The sequence below is a fragment of the Dunckerocampus dactyliophorus genome, chromosome 19, assembly GCF_027744805.1.
Source record: "Dunckerocampus dactyliophorus isolate RoL2022-P2 chromosome 19, RoL_Ddac_1.1, whole genome shotgun sequence".
NCBI classification, from domain to species: Eukaryota; Metazoa; Chordata; class Actinopteri; order Syngnathiformes; family Syngnathidae; genus Dunckerocampus; species Dunckerocampus dactyliophorus.
Genome location: NC_072837.1, coordinates 7,671,964 through 7,698,070, shown reverse-complemented (window position 1 = coordinate 7,698,070; position 26,107 = coordinate 7,671,964). Strand labels below are relative to the sequence as shown.

At 41.6% G+C, this 26,107-nt stretch overlaps 1 protein-coding gene across 4 annotated transcripts in view; it reads left to right on the top strand.

Moving 5' to 3' along the window:
• Positions 1 to 26,107, top strand: part of fut8b (fucosyltransferase 8b (alpha (1,6) fucosyltransferase)) — a 126,595-nt gene that overhangs the window by 56,264 nt on the left and 44,224 nt on the right. For all 4 annotated transcript variants that reach the window (XM_054761965.1, XM_054761968.1, XM_054761966.1 and 1 more), the window contains 2 exons: positions 7,389 to 7,956; positions 25,789 to 25,907. In XM_054761965.1, coding sequence (XP_054617940.1) covers positions 7,754 to 7,956; positions 25,789 to 25,907 — 322 coding nt within the window. In that variant the 5' untranslated portion in view covers positions 7,389 to 7,753. The remainder of the gene's footprint in view (positions 1 to 7,388; positions 7,957 to 25,788; positions 25,908 to 26,107) is intronic.

Genomic DNA, 26,107 nt, shown 5'->3' with positions numbered 1-26,107 from the left:
TGTCCGTGTGTGTGTGTGTGTGTGTGTGTGTGTGTGTGTGTGTGTGTGTGTGTGTGTGTGTGTGTGTGCGCGCGTGTGCTCGCGATATACCCAAAGGTAGATGGATAACCCAGACCTTTTCACGCAGATAATGACGGCCAAGGTTCTTTGTGATATTGGCTTTCCTCAAAAATGGTGTTTCTCAACACTGCCGCGTGTAAAATAAATGATCTTTTTTTAAATGATGTCCCCCGCTCTATAAATTCTCTCAGGCAGCTGCCTCAAAGCAATAGACTCCTTTCTCCTCCTTGTGCCACACATACACTCACAGCATTGCAGAGCCAGTTCATCACCCTCACTGACACAGCAAATTTAAAATGCCGACCTTGACATGTCTGAGCGCCCAGATCCACATTCACTCATCAAGAGGCAGCTTTGGCTGGCAGGTGAGGCCACTGATCAGGCCCCCATTTTTTATTTGGACATAAAAAGTCATAAAAGACAAGAATGATTGGTGTATTTTCTCCCTTTTTTTTTTTTTTTTTTTACTGCTAATCATATGTCTCCCGGTTCTAATTAGAAACTTGTTTGCATAAACCATTACCACAAGCTTGCCCCCCACTACCAATTTTATGTGTGTTAACTTTTATGGGTCAGTGTGCGTGTGTGTGTGTGTCAGCATATTCTCCACAGTGATAACCTTGAAGGCTGAGTGCTTTACTCCTGTACTCAATGCCAAACTCAGCTGCGTCAGTGTTTGGTGAACTAGAACTTTTATTGGACCTTTTTCCACCTTGAGTCAGACAGCAAAAAAGCATGACCGAGATACAAGGTCGTCCATTCACTCCATAAAATTCATTTTTTTAATATTTTAAATATGTTTCAGTGTGTTTTAAGTATGTTACAGCAAAAGAACAAAATTCAAAACAAAAAGCTGCTTCGCTTCTGAGTAAACAGCTTTAGGGATTTTTAAAAATAATATATAAGATAAGCCGGCTCTTTGAAGTGACCGAACCGGCTTTTGTTTGTGGTCTGTTTCACTGTGATTGGTCAAAATGTGTAGTGCTGTATGTATCGACGCTGAGCAAAAGCGGCAGGAGGGGTTTATACGCACATCACAGCGGTGGGCGCACAAACAGGAGGGAAACGATAGCGAGTGAAGTGCTACATCATTTGAGACGACACGCTGGGAAGGTGAAGAATATGAACAGCGGGAAACAAAAGCTGAGGCTCTTTTGTGTTTCTGAATGCCAATCTTGGCTAAACACTAGCAGAAACTGTTACCTACGTGCTGTTCTGTCTTTTAGTTTTACATATTTGGTTGTGTGATGTTTTCTTGATGTTCACTGGAAATACACTCTGGATCAAAATCTTAAGTAAAGCTTCAAAAAGAAATGGGAGTGAGACAATAAGCATTTTGGGTAAACAATTTATTGCAAACAAGCATTAAAGTGTTCATCAGCTGATCAAAAATTTAAGACCACAGCCTTTAAAAGGCAAATTCTCTGCACAAATGTGGATTCAGTGTCATTTTCTGTCAGGTATTCACACTGTCATGATCTCTTCAAGGCAAAGGCAAAAAAGATTTCTGTCTTTGAACGCGGTCGGATTCTTGAGCTGCAAAAGCACGGGCTCTCGCAGCACGCCATTGCTGCTGAGGTTGGACGCAGTAATACAGTCATTTGAAACGTTTTTCTTCAATGGAACAATGGATCTTCAGATTGTGCAGGGGCGTCAAACGATCCACAGTGCCTGCCTGACAAAGGACTTCTTCCAGAGGAATAGCCTCACTCTTTTTGACCATCCTGAGACCGTTTTTGAGCAATGGTTTGATCTGCTGATGAACAGATATTTCACTTTAATGCTTATTTGCAATAAATTGCTTACTCAAAATGTTTTCAGTCTCACTCTCATTTCTTCTTTTTGCATTCTGAAACTCTGTTTAGATTAGAACCTCCTTAAGATCCAACAGTGCTAAATGTAAATTCTTGCAAGTTTTCAACTGGTTTTAAAATTTGAATCAGGAGTGTAGTTCGAAATTTAGCAATAATACGCAGTCAGATTGGACGTTTTTGTCAAATAGGGTGTTTGCTCGGTTCTTCGTTCAGCATGCAAATAATAAACATTTGATGTAACTGTATTTTCACACTCTTAACATTATTTTTACACGTATTTTGGTCATGAAAGCAACAAAAAAAATCTAAGGAGCCATTTGGGAGCCCCGTCAAAAGAACTGGTTTGTTTAAAAGAGCTGAAATTCCCATCACTACTCACCATGACTCCCACTAGTTGCACACTTTTGGAGGCGCCCTGCACACCAATCCCGCACCAAATGTGTCGCCCATTCGGTATCCGTGTATCCGTTACACCCTGAGTGTTTATACTCGGCAGAGAGTGAGGAACTTCATTCATGTATATTTTATCCCATCCCAAGGCACCTGGTTGGTTGCCTTTCATAATTCTATTGCATTATTCTCAAGTCATCAGGTGTGGCTTATAGTTAGAGTTGCATGCATTCTCTTTGTATCCAGGATTTTAGCAATTCAAATTCAACTTCTAGTAACTCATGTCCCTTCTTTTTGAAATCCAGCTTCATGTGAAATATGAACCCTCTGCATTTAGATGAATTGAGCACAATTGCATTAAGTATGGCATGTTTTGATAGGAGACGTACCGTGGAATCGTAATACTCCTTAAACCCAAATTGATGCACCTTTGAAAATTCAGCTTGAAAAACTTTTCAGCCTGTCACCGCACTCATGCATGCGTGTTTGTCAATGCCGGGGACTCCCCCACACACACTGTTCGGTCAAATTTGGCTGATTGTCGTTGATACAGGCTTTTGTATTTTTGTTTGTTATCATTCTGGATTTGTATTTACAGGCAAGTCTGCCAAGGATGTTACCATTGCATTTTCATTTTGTAACATTTTCTCTGGTTGCATCCAGAAAGGTCTTACAAATCTTAGCTCCTTACGTCCTAGGTCAGGGGTGTCCACACTTTTTCCAGCGAGGGCCACATACTGAAAAAATGAAAGGATCAAATCAGTGCATGTAGAATTTTTATAGATTTCAAGGGAAAAAACAACACATCTCATCTTAGTGATATAGGTGGAAAGGCGTATTATTACGAACTTTGGTCTTTGCCCAAAAACCCCAAATATTTCCTACTTTCTTCTTCAATAATCTTTGTACATTTTCTTCTCGTGTTATGACTTTATTGTCATAATATTTTGACTTTATTCCCATAATATTACTTTTTTCCCCAACCTAATTTTCCAATAATTACAGCTTTATTTTGTTGTGTTTGTTTCTCATAATATTCTGACTTTAAACATTGTTTTTCCTTTGATATTTCAACTCTGTGCTACTAAAATATCATTTTTCCTGTAATATTACAAGTATACAATATAATATGTTTATCGTCATAAAAGTGAACTTTATTTTCTGGTAATAATCCAACTTTTTCTCTTAATATTTTGTATTTATTCTTGTAAAATTACAGCTGTTAATTACAGCTGCTATTCCAACTTTCTTGTAAATTTCTTTTATTCCAACTTCTAAATTTCTTTTTTGTAAATATGACGTTATTCCCATAATATTTTGACTTTATTCTCATGACATAACTTTTTCTGCAACCTAATTTTCCAAAAATTACACGTTACAACTTAGAAAAAAATGTATCCTACTAAAATGACATTATTTCCCGTATAATATTACTTTATTCTCGTAAAAGTACAACTTTTTGATTACAATTTTTTTTTCTCTCAATTTTTTTTTACTTTATTCCTGTAATATTAGTGCCGATTTTTTCATTTTTACTCTTTTCTTCTTTAAATTATATTTTTAGAATGTCCCGCGGGTTGCAAACAGCCCCTGGGCCACACTTATAACACTCCTATAGATGGTAGCTGTTCACTCATAACAATTGTGTAGGTGACTAACGATGAAAGTCTTGTTTTTTACAAGTCAGGGAATAGTACATTCAAAGTTAGCTGAAAAACAAAGGTCACTTTTGCTGACGTCTGTGCCAAGCGCACTTACTGTGACGGTGATTTGCAGGCAGTAGTGACAACTCTGTAGTGCCCCTGTAGACTTTTATTTCTAATAGTTTCTTCTGACAAATTTGACCTTCATCACAAGATCCAGCGATTTGGCTGTTGGCACTATGTCATATTTCAGTCATGTTTTGATTATATTTCACTGCCAGACACCAACTTGCAGTTTTTTGCATCCAACAGTTAGTTTATTTTTCCAGCTGATCTGTTATTATGTGTTAATCTGTCACTCCCATTCATCCCTGAGGGGGAGGCTGAAAATGTGTTGCCTTGAACTACTAGTCTGGCCAAGAAAATAGCCAGTAAAGCTGCTTAGGGTTCATTTGTGGGCAGACTGTGGCTGTAACAGCTGCTGCTGAATTGGGATGCTTCTCAAGACCACGCTGCTCAGCAAAGTACAGTGGAACCTCGGTTAGCATCATGAAACCTTTCCACAAGGTCGGTCTCCAAGACGAAACATACTTTGACCAAATCAAGTTTTCCCCGTAAGTAATATGTAAATCCAATTCTTCTGTGCTGGAGTTTTCAAACAAATTGTTGTCAATATGTGTTTAAAAAAATAAACTATGTATCTATATACTGTGTGTGTGTGTGTGTGTGTGTGTGTGTGTGTGTGTATATATATATATATATATATATATATATATATATATATATATATATATATATATATATATATATATATATATATATATTCCATTCCATATTCCAGAGCCGCCACACCTTAAAAATCCCAAATTTTTAAGGTCTGGCGGCTCTTATTTTGGCGTAGTGTTGCGCCACGATCAATTACATGTAGTGGAAACCCTGGAGTGGAACCTCTAAAGTGGAACACTGAAACGCTTGCAGGGAACCCACAGGGTCTTAAACAGTCTCGAATCCAATAATTTGATTTTAAAGTCTCTCTTGAAATGTCTTAAATACGATTTTGAAAGGTCTCAATCATGTATCAACGTTACTTTAATTTAAAACAACTGCGCCAACATCAGTCTTGCTTTGAAATGTAACATAACTTATAAAACGGAACTAAAGTACCTGTGCAGCCCGGTCACAACTTATCAAGCACAAAGAGCTAGTGTGTTGTGTGCACACCGCTGGCCTCCGATTTTTTTGTCTTTCGAACTTTTTTGCCAACATGGAAGTGAAATGGGTCTTAAATTGTATTCATTATAACCTTAAAACCCTTAGAGCTTCAAACTTGACCTGGCAACTTCAGTGGTTTCACTGTATATTACCTTGATTTCCCTATACACCCCAAGAGGGTTGCCCCAAGCAACACACGTGAATACATTCCATCACATTGACATACATGAGAAGCGAAACATATATTCATGCAAGAGATAGAGCTCCCGTGGCTGAGCTGGAGCAGTCATGTTAGTGTAATAGGAGCCGTCCTCAGCTGAGCTCTATGCATAATTCAGTGGTGGACCTCATCTCGCCACTTATTGCCTGCAGACCCACGCTAGGGTGATAGATGACCTCTGTTGCAGGCTGACTCACATCGAAGATTCACAAGCGGGAACTGAATACAGGTCATCTCTGCTGACCCCCTACCCCCCCCAAGGCCTCTGCATGTTGCAGTAGAGCAGGGGAGTTGTGGCACAGTCCATAGACCACGACGGCCGTCACCGTCCACACAGCAGGGTGAAGGACGTTTAGGTTGTTGGTGTTTGAAGTGCAAGGCCAGATTGGCTCGTAAATTTTGAAGCAACCTTTAAAAATGAGATGTATGTTATTCTCGAGTCATAATAAAGTGATGATAACACAGAACTGAAGCATTGGCGGAGCTGATGTACTGCAATGTTTACACACATTTAGAGATCAACACTGGCAGTCCTGCCATCATCAAAACAATAACATGTCCTCTTAAAATAAATTATACCTGCTTGCCTCGTCCTGGAAGGCTTTTTAAAGGGAATTATATTTTCTATTTCTAATTTTTGCTGATGGCTATGGATAGTCAGTGTCGATTGAAGTGCACATTACTTTGAAGAGAAATGCATCACACTAAGTTAACTTCCAAGTATAAGTAGAACAGCTCTAGCGAGAAGTGTTATCTTAATATTTCCTCCTACCCCACTTGGCAGCGGTGGCCTGCCTCATCCAGCGGTTTTGTATTTAGCGGTCTTAGTGTTCTCAACGTAAACCTCATTATGGCTTTCAAACACAGTGAAAAGCCTGCCTTTTGTAAAGCCCCAGTTGTGTATTAGCTTCTGGAGTGCGACCCATTCACAGCTCTTATTTTCCATAATAAAACACAGCTCAGCACATCCAAGTACCGCATGCTATAAGAGCAGCTCTACTTGTGTCAGCTGAGGTCACGCGCACAACAGAAGCGGCAGGGTGAGCAACTGCAGTGATGTATGTGGACCTCCATCATCGGTTGAGAAATGAAAGAAAATAGTGAATGTGGTGGCAGGACAATTGCAGACTCCATATAACCCACAGACATCATGACCTGGCAGTCCCACTGAGCATAAATACCCAAACATTTGTCAAAACTCAAGATATCTCTTGGATAAGTTCAAGTCTTCCTTGACCTACATAGCTGAGAAACCTCATTTTAGCCACTAAGAGGTACATACGGTTTAGACGAGATGGGAATAGGTGCAAAAATACCGTTCTGACTCACCGTTGATGTTTGACATGCCAACTGTGTTGCTATGGCAAACAAGATGAGCTACTGTCAACCTACTTCCCCGCTGGAACACTTCCCTCCATGTTGAACTCTCACAGACAGACGCACAAGAGACTATGCGACGTTGTCAATCAACGCCACCCAGGCGCCGCCTCATGCTTAAAGTCAAAAGATGCTCGGTATTATTCCGGATTGCTGCGGTACACGCTGCGGGATGATAGTATGCACACTGGAGCACCGTGCGCACACATATCTGCCAGTCTTTATCTCGTCTCACGACAGGACCCGGTTGCCTGGCAAGGCTTTGTCACGGGAGATGACAGGGGAGGTTGCTTCATAAACCCGGCAGGCGTCCATTGCCGTCTCCCTCCTGCTGCTCGGGGATGAAGGAAAGTGATGATCAGGGATTTTTTTTTTCATTCCCTGTGTTTCATTGAGCTCCCCGTATCACCTTGACACAGTTACATTCTGTCACGACAAAATTTAGCTGGTTCCAGAACGGATCAAGCTTCAACGATCTGTGAGTGAATACCGGAAGTGGGTTGCGGGCGTCTTCTGGTTTTGTTTGCTGAGAAAGGGCCACGTCGTGACCAGTCGGTGGCAACTTAGCTGCAATTGTCTTGTGTTTTGTTTCTTTCTGGGTCAAAAGGCTCATGAAATATTTGGAAAAGCTGAACTGACATCTGAACTCTTGTCTCTTGTGTGTTTCTGCAGGGAACAACTTCAGTAAAACATTCCAGAGGGACCTCAAGAAGTCGGTGAGGCACTCTGAGGAAAGGCTGGCCAACACTGAGCTGGGTGGAGAGCACACCGGTCAGACATTTTAGCATGTTAGCCATGTTGTAACACGTTGAGGATAAGCTGGCTGATTGCTGGAGCACACCCCGGACCTTATAATAAATACTCGTGATCCCGAAATACTTGGTCTCATCTCCCATCCCCATAAAGATGCCATTGCTAATGTGGGCACTGCATCACTCGTGGTGACAGGGCACTAGCGGACCATCACGCGGCAGCCCAGTGGGTCATTGGGTGTACAAGCACATCAGGAGGAAATTTCAGGTAGGCGTGGTGACACCATGCGGCCCTGGGCGGGTTCATGGCGTTGGATCACCCTGGTGCTATTAGCCTGGGGCACGCTCCTCTTTTACATCGGTGGCCATTTGGTGAGGGACAGCGAGCACCCGGAGCGCTCCAGCCGGGAGCTGTCGAAGATCCTGGCCAAGCTGGAGCGGCTCAAGCAGCAGAATGAAGACCTGAGGCGCATGGCTGAGTCGCTCAGGTAAGACGAGGTGAATGTGAAAGTTGAGTACTGACAGGTACACTGATAGTGAATCAGGTTCACTGTACAGGTATGCAGGTAAGGTGGCACAGTGTTCTGTCCAAAAACATGATGTTTAGGTTAATTGTATCACATCGTAGGGGATACATTGGCTTCACAGTCATCCATCCGGTGTCCACACTTTTTGGATCACATTTGTAACTTTACTTGAGGGTCTTTATTTGCTTTTGATGAGATTATTGCATATTTTCTTTTCGAGCAGTGCTTCTCAACTACACTAATCACTTTTAATCGTGTTGCAGTTAATTGGTTCCATATCTGACTGCGATACGTGAACGCGAAGTAGGATTCCTTACATGTAAATAGAATATTTTAGCAGTTAGAGTATAGAAAACGTGTTACTACTTCATTAATACTGGTTTTAACATTATTAGAGCCCTCTAGACATGAAATAACAACCTTATAGTCTTGTATTACCTTATATAGTAAACCAAATAGCAGAAAATAAGCCATTTAAGACAAATGAGACTCGTGCGTGTGTGTGTTGCTGTAAATGTGTTCCAGTGCTTGAGGAGCCAAGTGATCGGGAGGAGAGGAAGTGACGTCAGGGGCTCAGAGTTGGGTTTTAGCTTGCCGTGGATTACAGCCGCAACAGTAGCCCGTGTTAGGAGTTATTGTGCCTGTTGTGAGATAATTCACACCTGCAATAAAAGCCCGTTATTCCCGCAATCATGTCTGGTGCTTGTGTGTCTCACGGAACATTGCACTAAAATTACTGACACCCAGTGACCAGCGTAGAAGAGTACTTATCATCCCAGCGTCTTTGAATGAGTCTTCTGAATGCCTTTATGTTTGTATTTTAGTTCATTTAGCTATTTTTATGCTTGAAAATGCTTAATTTCGGCAAACACACTTGAACTTGTATGGCACATTTACACACCTGCCAGCATGTACGCATTTTGGCGGGACACGTTTTGACCCTTAAATATGCTTGTACGCTTCGCTGGTCTCAGGTACACATTTTGTTGCATTTTGCTGCCAGTTTCAGTTTTGAGTTCAGTCTCTGAGCGTGACGCGCACTTCCAAAAAAAATCCTCGAGCTGCGGCGACGCTGACTATTTAGGCTGTGATTGGTCGACTTGTATACATTATTACCTCTCTGTAAGCGACTTCTTCAGAGGACGGACAGCTCACTTGCGCAAACGCCTTCTCCACCGATTTCAGATCTCCTGACAGGTGTCACGCATCGATTAGTTCCAGTTGCAAAAACACTCCCCTTCTCGCTTTAATTAGGTGCGTTATAACACCTTTGTTCATCAATATTGTGATATATTAGATGTACATTATCTTGTATGCAGGCCAGGAACCAATGTTTTTTAATCGCCGGCAAGCTAAATAAGATAAGCCGCGCACACCTGTGAGTCAGTATCTTCATGTTCAAACATGCGATAATGCTGCACATTTCTGATGACGCAAACCAAAAAGCTGTGTAACTATAAGAGCAGGAGGGTCCCAAAAAAAACAGCATAAATGGGGAAAAATACAGCAAAAGGGTGGCGACGCATACAATTTCTTCAATTTTGGCAGGTCTGCATATACAGTAGGGGTGTCACGAGACATCCAACTCATGAGACGAGGCGATGCACAAGATTGCGTCCACGAGAACGATACGAAAAACAATGTTAAGAATGAAAACAATGAAAAATTAGGAGGCGAAAGACAAGGAAAACAGACACGCATGCGTTGCTGACACCAGACCAAAGGGAATCTGGAACAGCAGCAAAGGTTACACAGGCTAGGGAGCACCGTGTTTTTTTCTGAACGAGCAATTTTGCCATGTTTTCATCTTGCGAGATGTCGTGACACAAGATCTTGTGGCACCCCCCACCCCAATATATAGTATCATAAAGGAAGATGCCCGGTGTGGCTCTCTATGACCATGCATTTCTAGTTGAAAAATTCTACTACTTGAACTTGTGAAATGGATGGGTTACAATCCCTGCGACTGAACAGGATGAGCAATAACGGAAACGGAATGATGGATGGATGCAAGTTTTAAATGAACAAGAAATAACAGTTTTGCATCATTTTGTGTGTTGCTGCCATTTGACAAAAATGGCATTATTATATAGACTGAGTGAATTAAGTGTGGAAAAATAATAGCGGAATGTGGAAATAGTCAGTCATTATATTGATTGTGAAGCTCATCTTGTCCATCATTTTTAGTGAAGCTAATGAGCCGGCTTTGCACAAAACACAGTGGACTCTAAAATGCGTTCCCTTGCTTGTCTAATTTTTTGTTTCTGAAAACATTTTGGCGCATTGCATCATATTCTTACATCCAGCATTTCAATTAAAAAGAAGCTCGAGCCCCTTGGTAGCCTAATCAGTCATTTTGCAAATGCCCATGTGCAGCGATGTGATGATGATTTTTCTTTCTTTTCCTGAATTTGATCAACCTCTGATTGCATCAGTATATTTTGCGAGGCAAGCAGAGTAGCAAGCAAATGTTGCAGCGAAGTTTCATCAAAAGCCAATCAGCACTGGCGCGTACACTTTGTGACAGACGGATAGATGGACAGTCACCCTCAGCATATTTTATTGTGGCTTTATTATATTTGGCAGACAACAGCGTTGTTGTTTAAGACCATTAACCACACAGCATCTTTCTCACATTTGAGATCCGCGTAATGAAGAGACAGATGGTTCTCCTCCTACCCCTACATGCTGACAGTGTTTCTCTTTAACACATTAACAATAGGTCCGGGCTGGGGGTGAAGGGGGGGTGCTGCATCTATGAATGTGCATGCATGAGAAGCAAGCACAGCGGTTGATCCTGATATGTGCCACGTTCACAGGGAGCTTGAGCTTCAGATGTTGCCATTGCTGCTTCTCTGTGATATTCTGATTCACTTTGATGTTGGGCCTTCATCAGTGTTCCCAAACACCAAAATACACACACATGCATTGCCTCAGACAGCTGGTCCCTGATTGAATCTATTGCTTTTTGTAACTATTCAAAATTGGCCTCGCAACAAAGGTTGGATTGATGGCATTAGAAAACAACAAAAAAAAAGCTGCTTTGAGGCTGACCAGTGTCCAGATGGGTCTCTTTGACGTAATGTTCGGTTGCTGCTTATTATTCCCATTTGGGTGTTGGTCTGCAACTTTTAACTGGGCTTTGCCAAAAAAGACTAGAGCCCAGTTGAAGTGAGTAGATGAAAGCTCCACCAGCACCTCATCCTGGTGCATCTCTTATCCTTACATTACCATTCTAATACTGTACATGTGATCTGTGGTTGACTGGCAACCAGTCCAGGGTGTACCCCGCCTCTCGCCCAATGGGCTCAGCCGTGACCCAAATGAGAACAAATGGTATAGAAATTGATGAATGGATTTATACCCATATATCCTCAAGTCGGCATATTGAACCTGTTAGTACCTGGTTTTGCCAACAGAGACTAGAGCTCAGTTGAACTGAGTAGATCTGCATTCGACTCCCTGCAGAAAACTCCTCCTGGTGCGCCTCTTATCCCTAAATTACCACCCTAATAGATGCAGAGAAGATGCTGCCCACCATAGCACTACCCTCCTTCGTTAACTGCCTCTCACCACTTTCCCTTCCTCCTCGTCTGCATCCTTTCACCAACAAACTGCTGACAGAGGCATGGCGCCCGGCCAGGCTCCCGCCTGCGGACCTTTGTCACGGACCCACTGACTTGGTAGCAACTCGCTAGCTTGCTGATTGACTAGCTCAACCCACGCCTGACCCAATTCACTGCCTGCAATGTCCTGCAGGTTTGGACTGGTAACATGAATGTTTCAGTGTCAAGAAACTGAGACACGGTTGTGAAAGCTTTTCGTTGACTTTAGATATTAAAAACCTCTTCGTACAAAGCAGTGGTGCTCAATTTTCTCATTGAGATTCAAAGCCATAAAACTTACATTAATTGAGTGGCCTCACACATTTGTGTGGAGTTATTGAGACGAGTAACCCAGAGAATGAGTTGTAGTTCATCTTAGGTTTTGACTTATTTCATGTTATGCATAATAGAGCGGTAAGGTGCCCGGCTATTATGCAAGGTACTCAAAGGGGTCGTGTTTACTTGATCTCATTAGCTTGTGTGGATTATTGATTTTCTCCGTCACACAAAAAGGCTGAAGATTCTTACTTATTCACACTCGTCAATTAATTCTTCCACTTGTGGTTATGATGTATCAATTTTACATAACTCTCCAACATTAAAAAAAAAAAAAAAAAAAAAAAAAAAAACGCAAAGGAAAATTTGAATTAACCAGTCAATGCTTCAAATTTGTATCACCTGGCTGGCCTTTGGTTATTCAAGCCATTAGGGAGCGTGAGGCACAGTGCCAACCTCCCAATGAGCCAGTAGCATTAATGAGAGGTGAGGAGCAGGTCGAGCTTCTCAATCTGTCTGGCTCCGCCCCCTCTGTGCAGCTGTCACTCACCTCAGACTAGGAGCCACGGCTCATGTGGATGCAGTGACACTTGCTGGCCCGGTGGTGAGAGTGACAGTGACGGCTGGGTGGAGTGATGACCACCTGATTGATCCCCAGACATGTGAGGAGAGATGGAGGGGGACATAAGTGATGCTGAGAGGGCCAACAGAGGGATTTTGTAAGCACAAGTGCGATCTGACAAAAAGATCATATCACGTTCCATGTTGTTCTCTGCTCTTTTAAAGTCGTCATAAGGTACAATTGAGATCCTGGGTGCCCCCCTGCTGGCTTGTTAGAAGACAATGTGGTAATTGTGGATCAACAGTAGTAAGACTATTATTACAAGCTAAACAAACCAAGTCAGTGAATGTATAGCACCGTGCTGAACTCTTGTTTTTCAGAGCTGTTATCTTGCCATTGCAAGAGCATGCTCACTAGGCTAATTGTACCACGCGCCACACACTTCCCCTCCTTTGGCACGATTGGAAGAGGCGGGCCAGGGCGCGACAAGGTTCCATGCACATGTGCGCGTTTCAGAGAATGACTGTAATGCGATAGCGTTACCTTTTTGAAATGAACGATGGAGCCGGCTCTTTGAAGTGAACAAGTCGTCTTTTTTTTTTTTTTTTCTGTCAAAGATGCGCAACATCGGCCAAAATGTGTTGTCAAGACAGAGGCTGAAGTGGGAGGGAGGGTACCGAGGAGCCATTTGGGAGGTGAAAAAGCCGACTTTTTAAGAGACCACATTCCCATCACTTGTCAGCCTAGTGCGAGTATGCCCTGAAACAGTACACGTCTGTGTAAATCTATGCAACTTACCATAAACCTTAATCATGAATAAAGTAAGGAATTATTTTACTACTGCTGTAGAGAAACCGTTCCACTGCTTCTCAGTCATCCTGTCAATTGTGGTCTGTATGTGTTGGGTAGCATGCTGTGCACTTGCCCTCTGGGTTTCAATGGGTTTGCCACCCTGGTGATAAAAAGCTTCCTAATGTTAACAATGGCTTGGCCGTCATCCAGCGTCCCCCATGTAGGTCGAGAAAATTGTTTTTCCGCGCTTCAGTGGAATTGTCTTTTAATGGTGCAAATTGTTGACCCGTCAATTACTCTGTCTGTCAATGTGTCCTTGTGGTTTTGTCAGTTTGCTTTCGAGAGACATTTGCTTCCCAAATGTCTGGTGAGGCTTTACTTGGAGAAAGCATCTGTTCTTAATAGAAGCAACAAAGGCGTACTAAAAAGTGTGGTGAGATTAGTTCCTGTCAGGATATTTTGGGACGCTTTCTGTGATCCTAGAGCCAAAAGTCATTGGTGTTTCTTTTTGAGGAACAAAATGGCCTGTGGTCTGTTTTTGTCCACCGTGGCGTGAGGCCCCGATAACATGCAAATCAGGACACATTGCAAACCATTTTCTGGTTCTGCGCTCAGAATTCACTGGTTGTTGTGGTCCTTGTTTCTTTTGTCGTCCTGCTTTTGCTTTGTAGTTTCTCCCAGAACTTGTCACTCATGTGATTTAGCCCAAGCTTATGGATATCTTTTTTTTTTTGTTGTATTTGCTGTTTCAAGTTGACTCTTAATTTCATCTTTAGGGGAAAAAAATGCTAAAAAGAGCCTGCATCCCCTGTGTTCATCGATCTGCATTAGGCTTTCTTCTAGGAGTCGTCCATCTCGCAGCAGGATGAAAACTTCTTAAATCAAAATAGTAGTGTCTGAACAGCTGTGGACATGGTTGATGAAATAAAATGGGCCGGGCAGTCATCCAATTAGATGTGTTCAGCACTGCAGGCAGATTTCGATTAATGACCTCAACTATATTTAGACCCCTGGTTCCCATGATGGAAATAAGCGAAATGTGCTTTAAAGTAAATTCACCCTTCATATTTCAGCAAGTATTCTTAAGGGACAGACAATACTACAGAGAATAAACTTGGATACTACTTACCGGGTGTCCAGCCTTTAAAGCAGTATGGATTTACAGTCCTATGAGAAACAGCTGAAGACAGGAGGTGGTATGGCTCATGTGGTAGAGTGGTTGTCTCCCTAACTAAAGGTTGCTTGTTCAATTCTCTGTCCTCCCGTGACCATGTCGAGTTATTCTTGGACAAGATATTGAATTTACGAGAGCCGCACAGGTTGCTACTCGAATCCTCTTCCATTACTTTGTGATGCATAGCTGGTGGATGTTAGACACGCGGTGCTCTTCCAACTTCCACTGGAGGATGCTCAAGGCATATTTGGCCACTCCATCACCTTCAGCCTCCTCAGCAAGGCATGCGTCATCTTATGTGTTTTCTTATGTCTTTAGGCTCATTATCATGTTGTAAATCTGCCATGCAGCCCAGTATTTGAAGGGAGGGGATCATGTTTGGCTGCAGAATGTCACTGTGCGTGTTGGAGTTCATGTGTTCCTTCCAGGCAGAGCAGCACTCATGCAGCCCCAAGCCATGAAGCTTGACTGTTAGCGAGTTAATTTTCTTGCTACTCACTTGCGTTGCCAGCTATTTAGAATTTATGGTGGCGTGTCGAGTCATTTTCAGTGGACAGTAAATGTTTACCATCGCTATGTTTACTATTCATGTCCTCACCTTTGTGAGACACTGTGTTATCGTGTGTCTATATAAGTCATCCGACTTCCCTTGGTCAGTTTGGTTGACTATAAGCAGGTTTTATGGCTACTTCAAATGTTACTGTGTTGGGAAGAGATCGGTGGATGAGATATTAAAACAAACAATGTTCACTTTAACTGCAGAGACTCAGTTCTTGTCAAACTTTGTGTCCGTTCTTTTTGATGGACTGAATCGCATTGTGAAACGGTGTGACAATGTTGGCATGGTGCCTTCATTAAGTATTTGTGATCGGTTCTGTGTGGTTTTCACAGACAAGGTTTCGGCAATTAGATCCTCTGTGTTATCATCTTCCGCTGTCGACCCCTGTGTTCATCCTGTGTGTTCAGCTGTCTTGGATCAGTTTGAGCCTGTTTCCCTGCGGGAATTATCACAGGTGGTCCATGATCTGAAACCGTCAGACTACCCATTGGATTGTCTTCCACCTATTCTGTTAAAATGTTTTTACCGTTGGGCCCTATATTCAGAGGCTAATCAATGCCTCTCTTGCTACAGATTTTGTTCTTCCATATTTTAAACAGTCTACAGTGCAGCCACTTATTAAAAGACACAATTGGACCCCAATGTTCTGTCCAATTGTAGGCCGATCTCTGAGCTCCCCTTTCTTTCCAAGGTGAAATTTGTCCACTCTGTTCCAGGCTCACTCATGACATTTCTGAAAAATGTCTATCTGGTTTGAAATCGTACGACAGCGCTGAGACTTCACTTTTAAGGGTTTTTATTGATCTTCTTTTAACTGCAGATTCTGGCAGTTCTGTTGCCCTTTTACTGTCAGACTTAACGGCAGCCTTCTATACAGTGGACCATGATATCCTCCTGTCACATTTGGACCTATATGTAGGTCTTAAAGGCACTGTTCTCCAGTGTTTTTTATTTATCTGGAAGGTTATTTTTTGTTACTATGTGCCACTATCATTCAAAAGTGGTTCGTCTCAGATTGTGGTGTGCCTCAAGGCTCCGTTTTGGGTCCAGCCTTGTTTGCACTCTATATGTTGCCTTTGGGGTCTATTTTTTTTCCAAATATGTTACTTTCCATTGTTTTGCAGATGATATGAAAATTTAACTGCCTTTGAAATCAGGTACAGACTCTTATTCTGCTTGATTGAACTGACTCAATGATATTAAGCAGTGGAGGTCTTAACTTTCTTAAGCTGAACGACATTTGGTAATCCACTCTTTTAGATGGTGTTGACAGTGTATTGCGTCCATCACTATCATACTGCCAAACAAATGTAAAAAAACAAACTTGGTGTGTTTTTTGATGATCCGTTTAAACTTTGTAAACAGGTGAGTGCTATGGACCAATCCAGCTTTTTCCATTTGAGACAGTTAGCTAAGGTGAAACCTTATCTTCCCACTGATGTCTTTGAGCTAGTTATTCACTTGTCCATTACTTGCCGCTGGGACTACTGTAGCTCTTTCAAACGCAGCTGCCCGCCTGTTAACTGGCACCAAGAGACGGGAACATATAACCCCAGCCCTGGACTCCTTACACTACCTGTTAATTACAGAATCCAGTTTAAAATTCTTCTTTTGTTCTTGCTAGAACAATGAGGTCCAGTTCACAGTTGTTTTTAACCACTCCAAGATCTAAATTTAAATCTCGGGACGATAGGGTTTTTGCTGTTGCAGGTCCTAGACTTTGGAATATCCTGCCCCTAAACATTAGATCTGCACTGGAGAACACAGGTTAACCTGGGCACTGTCTATACAGTTTTATTTGTGTTATTATTTTTGTACATTGTTATACTGTGACTTTTAATTGTACTGTTTTCATCATTGGTGTTTTTGTGTCGTTTTTGTGTTTTATTGGCTGCCGTACAGCACTTTGGGCAGTTGAACTGTTGGAAACGTGCTATATAAATACATTTGACCTTGACCTTTATTAGCGTGGTTTGACATCCGTTCATCAAGCCGAGCATAACCTCTGCCCACACCGCAGAAAATGCTGCTGCATCCAAACGTGAACTTGCATCAGCCCAACTCTTGCTCAGGCGCGTTGAACAAAGGTCAACACACACTAGGTCCATTGTGGGAGCTGTGTGTCTCGAACGACTCGGATCACAACTGTCTCACTGTGGCTGCATGCAAATGAAGAAAGCCCCGTTCATAATCAGTTTACATGGGATTATCGCGGTTGAGTCAGTGGTCACATCTTAGATACAGCAATGGAAGAAGACGTGTCACGCCAAGATAAACTGATTTGACACAATGAAGACAGTCAACAAACGCACCCTTCATACTGCATCAACCTTCAACCAGTATGTCTAAGAAGCATGGACTTAAACTATGCTTTACTCTCCATGCACATTCAAGGAATTTGATCGTCTTTGCTGGTTTCAGTGGGAAAGGCAGACATTTCCGCCTATTTATGGTGTTTACTTGCCTCACCCTTTGCGCATTCCTGTGGTTTGTTAGCATGACTTATTGGAGTCAAGTGGTTTGGTGTGACACGCAAGTTCCCACTTAATGTAAATATGAATTTCCTGTGTGTTGCTTCCGTATCCGTTGTCAGAACCCTATTTACACCCCTGTAGAATGCTAATTTGGCATTGAAAAAGGCTTCATTCAGACAGAAAATAACAGACAATAAAACAAGTTGTAATTAAATTAGGCTGTCAAAGCCCAATAAACGTAATACTCAAACCACATCTTATCAGACTGCTTTTTTTTTAATTAAAATAAAAGCAAATGCACATGTGCTTGGGCTGCTGCTGGAATTTAAAGCTATATTTGTTAAGTATGTACAACACATATCTCACAAACATGTCATGTTTTAGTTGATACAAACATACTGGAGACATTACTTTATATCCCGTCTCATCCTGTTTTGATTACACCGATGTATAACACACGCAGTTGTCAGGTAATGATAGCAATTTGGTGATAGCAAAGTCTAGCTACTAGCGTTAGCTTTCTGTGAATATATAGCAAAGCTATTGTAATAACAGAATGACTGCAAATTGTTCGCCATTCAGACAGCCTTCGTGTGTGTGCACGCACCACTGACATGTACGTAGGCCCGTCACGATAACAAATTTTGCTGGACAATAATTGTCGCACAAATTATTGCCGATAAACGATATTATTGTCAACATTATTTTGAGACCATTTTTTCATTAATGTAACGATAAGATATGGCATAATAATGCGAGTGCATCGTATCAAAAGCAATCAACTTTTCATTTCTCAAGAGGTTTTAATATTGTAATTGGAACGTCAAGAGGTTTTTAATCAAATAAAATAAATAGACAAACAAAATAATAAATAAAAAAAAGACAGGGAAAAAACCCAATGAACATAAAATTGACTTAATCTCTTTTTACAAAAATTGCATTTAGTTTTGCATTTAATTTTAATTTTGTTGTCTGGATATTGACAAAAAACGGACAAATAACCCAGAAGTACTCTGAAGTTGAAATTCTATGTCAATGCAGACGTCAGCTCATTTGTAAATACACTTACTTGATTCACTTGTAGTACCATTGTGTGTGGAAAGTGCAATTTACGTTTATTGGGGTGTAACATTTTATCAGAGTTTGGTAACAGTACATGTTTTGGATGCAGCGAAATGTGTTCGGTACACAATGAGGCAATGAGCTGAAATGTAAGTTCCACAGTTTTGTGCTATTTATTTCATTAGAATACTTCCTCACATGAGCGTTCCTTCTCCTCACTGTGACATCATTTCATTCACATTATGTCACTTTTCGTTAGATTCAGTAAATTCCGTTTTTATTGGCCAGTTCCGTGATGCCGTCCACAATTCTGTTAACGCGGAAATCATAGAGCCCTAAGAGTGCTGCTGCGTGTGTGAGCTCACTTGCGGGCCCGCCTCTCAACAGTGACTGACAGGAGGGTTCACTCACTCTGTTCATTCCGCTATAGAACCGATGCACTCAGGTATTGTTACAGATGCACAGAGTGAAACCTCTCGTCATCCAGCCTGTTTGGTAGAGAGAGAGGAGGAAAAAAAACATGCATGCACATGTCAATTTATCAAAGCTGGCAAAATAATAAACTTTGTTAATTGATTTATTGATTGTCGTGACAGGACTACATGTATGTAAGTGCCGACAACCGTGAATTGTTATTTTTATTCGGGCTGAAACGGAAATTTCCGACCATTCTCATGCAGTTTAATTTGCAATTGTGAAAAATGTTGCCCTTTTTTTTGCACAATCTGTTGTTTTAAACTGTTATTGGTAACATGTGGTAGCCGGCGATGTTGTTCTTAGATGTTTTGGTTTCAAAAGCTATTGTGATATTGTATATGTTAATCCGAGAACAATTAATTTATTGATTAATCTTAATAAACAAATATTTGATGTTATGTTTATTGTAAGACACCGTATGCCATTTTTTTGGCAACCAGTCCAGGTTTTAATCCTAAATGAACTGGGATAGGCTCCAGCCCCTGTCGTACCCCTGAACAGAACAAGCAGTACAGAATATGGATGGATAGATTTAAACTACATACAGTCATCAACCCCATCTTTCAGACTCCTCTGCCTCCCTCTGAGGCCCCTGCAAACTGGTTCCTGTGTGCCATAGCAGATGTTTCAGGTCCTCTAGAGATGCCATCTGGGATCATTTGGGTAGGGTGTTTCTCCTTCCTGTATCTATTTGTGGGTTAAGCTACAGCTGTGTGCTTGGATATATTTCATGGAGTGCTTGAAACGGCATTGTGTCGCAACAGTTTAAGTCTGTTTTGAGTGTGCCGTGCATTCCTGTGTCCTATTTATTCAGCCTTGGTCAAGAGCCTATCGGGTTGCTTTGTTGCAGATTTTGCAATATTTAACACTCTGGGAAATGATGTCACAATGGCTGGAGTCCTGCTTATGTAGTGGAACGTAACGTAGTTATAGTTAGGGTGTGGTCCTTGTTTGAGCAGATAAAATACACCTTGCTCGTATTTCAAAGGATTTTACCACTCAAGTGCACACAAGGGTGGGGAATAATATCCATACATCTTTTTTTTTTTTACCCTTGTCTATGATGTTGTTGCATAATGTAGGAGTTACATGTCCTCCTTTTATTGTCACAGCTCGGAAGCACAATGCTCACTTAGTGCTCAGTGAGGTGGGAGGCTCCAGCTCCTCGAGGTAGTGGGGGGGGGGACTAAAAGGAGGAGTGCTGTGGCGTGTGAGGGTTCGGAGGGTGCTTGTGCCGCAAGAAGCACTGTTGCAACTTTAAAATCTCATCCTAATGCCTGCCAGCGACTGATGTTCGTCACTCAGGGAGCAAATTGAGTTTGCATGCCTTGATGAGTTATTAACATGGCCCTTGCAGCACTTTACTAATGCCCCAGTGTATTTCTACACATTCCATTTTTTAATAGGTTCATGTAAAGGGATGCCGGGCGGTTTTGTTTTTTTTTTAGGTCTGGGGTCTGGGGTTGTTAAAGCATTCATTTGTCCTTCAATTGTATGTTTGTCGTAATTTAGTTGTACAATTGAACGGAATGATTTGTTCTTAAAAGGATGAGGCCCAAATGCTTAATCATTTGTTGCTTAATGACAATTGACCTTTTCGGTGCTTCACAAATCAGCAAAAAGTGTCTTCCTGGACAGCACTAATAAGGCATAGTGTGGAAAATAAATGGTGGTATTTCCACGGAGGCTGCTAACAAATGGTCACTGTACACCGATGGTACAGTTATACAATAACAAACTCTTAAAATGTGTTTTTTGCATTTTTGACAGCATTGTGTTTTAAAAAAATAACATCCCTTTTCACACAGCGCTGCAAAGCTACAGACACATTGTTTTTTACATTGTCTCTGCATTAAAATGTTAATATCTTGTTTGCCACATTGTGCCATAGTTCAAGGTTCAGGGCAGCTTACCATCAGAAACAATGAAGAGTCAGTCATTGTCTAATTTGCATAATTTGTCATGACAACATTAGCTCATGTTTGACCTTATTTAACAACAGAACATGAAGTTAATGACGTGTGTGTGTTGCTTTTGTTTTGTGCAGCAGTGGATGTGTGTGTATGTGCCTTATAACAGCCACTAGTGATTAAAAAAAAAACCCAAAACATTCATGATCTGCCATGTGCTCCATGTACTGTAAGTGTGTGCTGATTTTAAAGATGAAGTACACATCATTGTACACCTAATATACAGTATCACTGTATTGGTGAACATATGTGTTATGAAGTGCGATCACGCCGGCTGTGGTATTTGCATATGAGGTGCCATTTTCTGTCCAGAGATGTAATGACAAGACACAGGCGGTCCCATTACGAGTTTGTGAGCAAGGGTGAACAGGTAGGGACAAATAAATAAATAAAATCCTTTAAAAAATATTTTTTTGTGGCGGGCCGCCAGAAATAAATGAATGTATCGTAAGCTCTGTGGTCTGCAGACATGTATCAATGTGAGCAGGACTCCATACATTTTGATTAGGGTTGAAAATTTGTCCAAATGTTAAAAATATGCAGTGGTTGTCAATTACGTTTCCTTTCTTTGGACACCTCTGCTTTTATAGCTGCCGGGGAAAATATTGCATTTACTATACTTTCCAGTGTGTAAGCCGCTACTTTATTTTTTTTTTTAACTTTGAAACCTGCGGCTTATACAGCGATGTGCCGCTTGCGAGTCAATAGCTCCTTCTGTGGCAGGAGCCGATCATGAGCTATAAGGGAACTGACGACGAGCTTGTCAGCCCATCGGAAATCGCAGGAACCTCAATATAACAGTGTGACTCACGGTGTCAACTTACAGAACGCTAAAATCATCACACATCAACTTAACACACAAGAGATAGCTAGGAAATATACAAGACAAGTACCAATACGTGTTTAAAGTAGCAAACAACAGCTATTTCAACTTCTACCCATAATGCATTAGTCCCAGCAGACCAGTTCATTGGCCAATGGCTGCCATGCCCGTGGGCCACCTCTGGGAGGTCATGAGCTCCCTCTGCTCGGAGGGAAATTACAGTAAACGTTTTGTGTCCATTATTACATTTGGTTTTACTAATATGAGTTATAATTAGGCACTAACATAGATATGTATTTCTGCTATAATACACAGACTTGCTATGATTAAATGCTCGAAGCCAGAAGCCTCTTGTCTCCAGAACAAGTCCTTCACATGCTCAGACTCAACAGCCAGGTTGACAGACGCTGAATGTGTTTTTATGTGGACAGGGATTTCTTAAAGCTCCACTGCTGTACAGAGTTGGAACGAAAAGAGTCCTCTTATAATGTGCTCATGAGTGAGGGAGCGCCAAGTCTTAAAGTAATGACAAAAGTAGTGCCGCCACAAATAAATCAATGAATGAATGGGAAACACTGTCAGTGGTGATCAGCACACAATTCCAGAAAACAAATCCAGCACAAAAAAAAAAAACGGAACTACTGTGAAAAAGACCAAAACATGCATCTCATCATGTCAACTTAATTTTACATTTATTAATACAGAAAGAAGAAGAAGAAGAAAAAAACAACATTTATTATTACAGTGTTCACTCACTCTATCACGGTTTGTCTTTTGTGGATTCGCTGTTTCGCAGATTTGTTTAGTGCTTTTTTTTTTTATTACAGCGTATGAACCCTGTTACAGGCCAATCATGGCCCTTTAAGAAGAATCGCATTGTGGGAAGTTGTCTATATCTTCCCTCTCTCGTCTGTCTGCACCGCCCATTGTTTTCTGCGTCCTGATTGGCTGTAGACCATTGTCAATCAACCTCTTTAGTGCCGTCCTGCCATGTCTCCTGTGTCATCGCTACCTTGCTTGCTAGCTTGTAAATGAATCTTCTGTTCGTCTGCAGCAATATGTTTTAACAAGGACACAAAAACGCTTCAGTACCGCGGATCGGCGCCAGGGCGAAAAGGCACGGTCACATGAGTGAATTATGCGTGAGTGACTTAATAGTTTTTTGTGTTGATCATTAAAATTCGAACGAAGGTTTGAACCTTTCTGAGAGTGTTTAAACAAGAGAGAAATGTGAGAAAATGTTCTTGCCTGTCTGAGAAAAGTGTATAAAGTGTATGGTGAGGGGTTTTACAGCCTTAAAACATATTTAATAATTGTAAAAAAATGAAGTTGGCTACTTTGCCGATTTCACTTATTGCGGGTTATTTTGGGAGCCTATCCCCGGCGATAAATGAGGGATGACTGTATAATATATGATAGGCTCATTTCAAATCATATACTGTATCATTGCTGATTGCTGATACCATTGCTGTCGAAAGACAACCATGTTGTCAGCTATGGCAACTCCCCCAAGCAGCATTATTGTGCTCAGCACAACAAGGGCATCGAAACAGGTGTTCAGAACAATCAGAGGGCGAGTGTCCCATTCCATTAAAAAATGTATGAATTGATCATTGATTCTTAGCCTATCCCTCGTCGCCACTAAAGTATTTTAGAGCCCGGGAGAGTCAAGGACGAGTAGTAACTTTTTTTAGGGACATAATTGCATGGTCAGTGTTAAAGGAATTTGACATTTCCAGACTAGTAACCCCTCTCCACATTAAAAATAATGACCCATCTTATCTCAGTCTGTCTTTAGAAATTCTCAGTCACCCATTGTACTACCAAGGCTGCCCAATCACTGCCACGTCTAACCTCCTCCAGTTTGTTACACCTGTTTTCCCAGGCATTTTAACTCTGTAAATGGGAGCTCCCCTTTCACGATGTTACATTGAACTTGATAACCATTTCATTGTCGTCATTATTCCCATCCGAGCACTGAATAGAAGTCAGTGGGGGTTTCATATTTGGGCTCTTGCGTCAGTCCCCTGCGGGTTTTGCGTTTGCACTCTTCTGAGCAAGATTGAGGATAACACGTTTCAAATGCAATACGCAGAACCGGAGCATTTTTGACATACCGTGATGAAGGACAATTTGTGGCTAAGGCAGTTAGCTCACCAGTCCGCCACTTCCCCTTCTCATTTTACCTTTTAACAGTAAACTGCCATTGACTGCTTTGATTCTAAAATCCCCAAAAGGCTTGGCAGTGCAGCGTAATGGACGCTGTAAGCGAGACAAATAACGTTGTGGGAGACATGTTTAGAACTACAAATGAACTTTCTTCTGTCACTTCTTTTTGTCTTTTTTTTTATGCCACAAACAAGAAGCCGCTTTGAGATGGGGGAGAGGCCCACAGCAGCACCCACTGCTCGTTGAGAAGAGCCGATAGGTGATTTCATGATGCCCTCTCTGTTAGAAAGCCCACTGTTTTATGTATGTTTATGTCTCCGTTTTCATTGATAATGTTTATCAGACATTAAGATTTTGCACTTGTTCCACAGTCCTTGAACGCACCACAGTCATGTGCTATCGGACGATAAAGTAAAACCTATACAGGGGGTCCTCGGTTTACGTACGAGTTTTGTTCCGAGACTGTGATGCAAGTGGAGGTTTGGTGCAAGTCTGATCTTACACCTAAATGATCTTGTTATGTAAAAGGTGTGACAGACAGGCTTATTGGGAGGAGGAAGTCTCAATAATGAGGGCACTGCACTGCTTATGCTGTTATCACTGTCCATTTTATAGGAGCCGATCCCTTCAGAGGACCATCTTTACCCTTCACGATGAATACCGCGTTTCAGCAGCTTGGATTGGACATGTAGAACTGTTGATTTCTCCACTGATGTCTAATCAATTCCACTTTCACTTTTACACGCTGCCACCAGACGAGTCTGCCTCACTGCTGTGAAAGACATAATGGAGGTTAAACTTGGACGGTTAACTAGAAAGAACAAAAGTGACATTGTCCTTGCTCTCAGTGTAGCGATGGGACTACATGTTACTCCGCTAATCCGCCGATGTATTACTCCGCCCCGCGCAGTTAGCTAATTGTTTTTATTTTTGTACATAACCATAAAATGGCAAAATTACACGAGCTTTTCTTGAATATTGAATGTTGTTGATTTAATGTTCTGGTCATTTTTTGTTATCTTTTGCATAAGCTACCTGCAAAGTTAAATAAAGTTGTCTGGCTTCTGTGGCGCTGTTGTTTCATCCTTTGATATGCTGCATCGAGTAACCAACCCGTTATCTGATGAGCCATCAAACAACCAAATCCCTTGACCGGGTTCTGGTTCCATCCCATGAAAGCAGTGATGTCATTGCCAGAAGGGGCCTGTGGGCTTGTTTTTGTATTCCTTAGTGTGATCTATTTATGCTGTGTGAAACCTGTACCGTTAGTGTTCAGCAGCTGCCAGGTTATTATGTAAGATCAATGGTTTCCTGCCAGATTGGGCACTTGTACTTACGGGGAATGTCCAAGTAAATGTTTTGCAGTGTGAAGCTGTGTGACAGGCTTGAAAATTAATCAAGATAAATCCTCTCTTATCTGGAACGCCACCGCATGTGTTCTTCTTCCATGGCTTCCACATTCTTGTAGTCCGTTTGCTTTCCAGTATTTATTGCATAATCTTGCTCACTGACAAACAAATGGCGAGGAAATGAGGTAATTAGTGGATTATGGTTTGGTAGAATGGTGGGAAATAAAAATAAAGCTGTGCAACCCATTAACCTTTACATTTGAGCCTCTGATGAAAGCAGCACTAATTGGACAAGCTAAAGAACCGACAGTTTCAGTTACAGTGAAAGTAATCAGTGCCTTTAGTGTTAATTCTTATTATACCTTGTGTGTCTTTATCTTTATTTGTCATTCTGGCTGAAGAAGATCTACTGTTTCATTGTTGCTGCAGAAGAAATACTGTATGCTGCTGACATCATTCCTGGTACACTTGCTCATGTCCCCGTCCTTTGTTCTCTGCCAGGATACCAGAGGGTCAGGCAGAGGCTGGCTCCCTGGCGGCAGGGAGACTGCGCTCTCTAGAGGACCAGCTGACCCGGGCCAAACAGAAGATCCACACCTTCCAGAAACTGACAGGAGATGGTAAGCAGCTAGGACCTTCCTCTGAGTGATATATTAATAAGTTATTAACTGTATAATGTAAAGGTAATGTTTTTAATAATATTTTAACGCGGGGCTATCCAAAGTGCAGCTCGGGGGCCACATTCTAAAAAATATAATTATAATATAATATAATAAGCAAGAAAACTAAAGGGGGAAAAAAAACAGCAAAACCTGAAAAA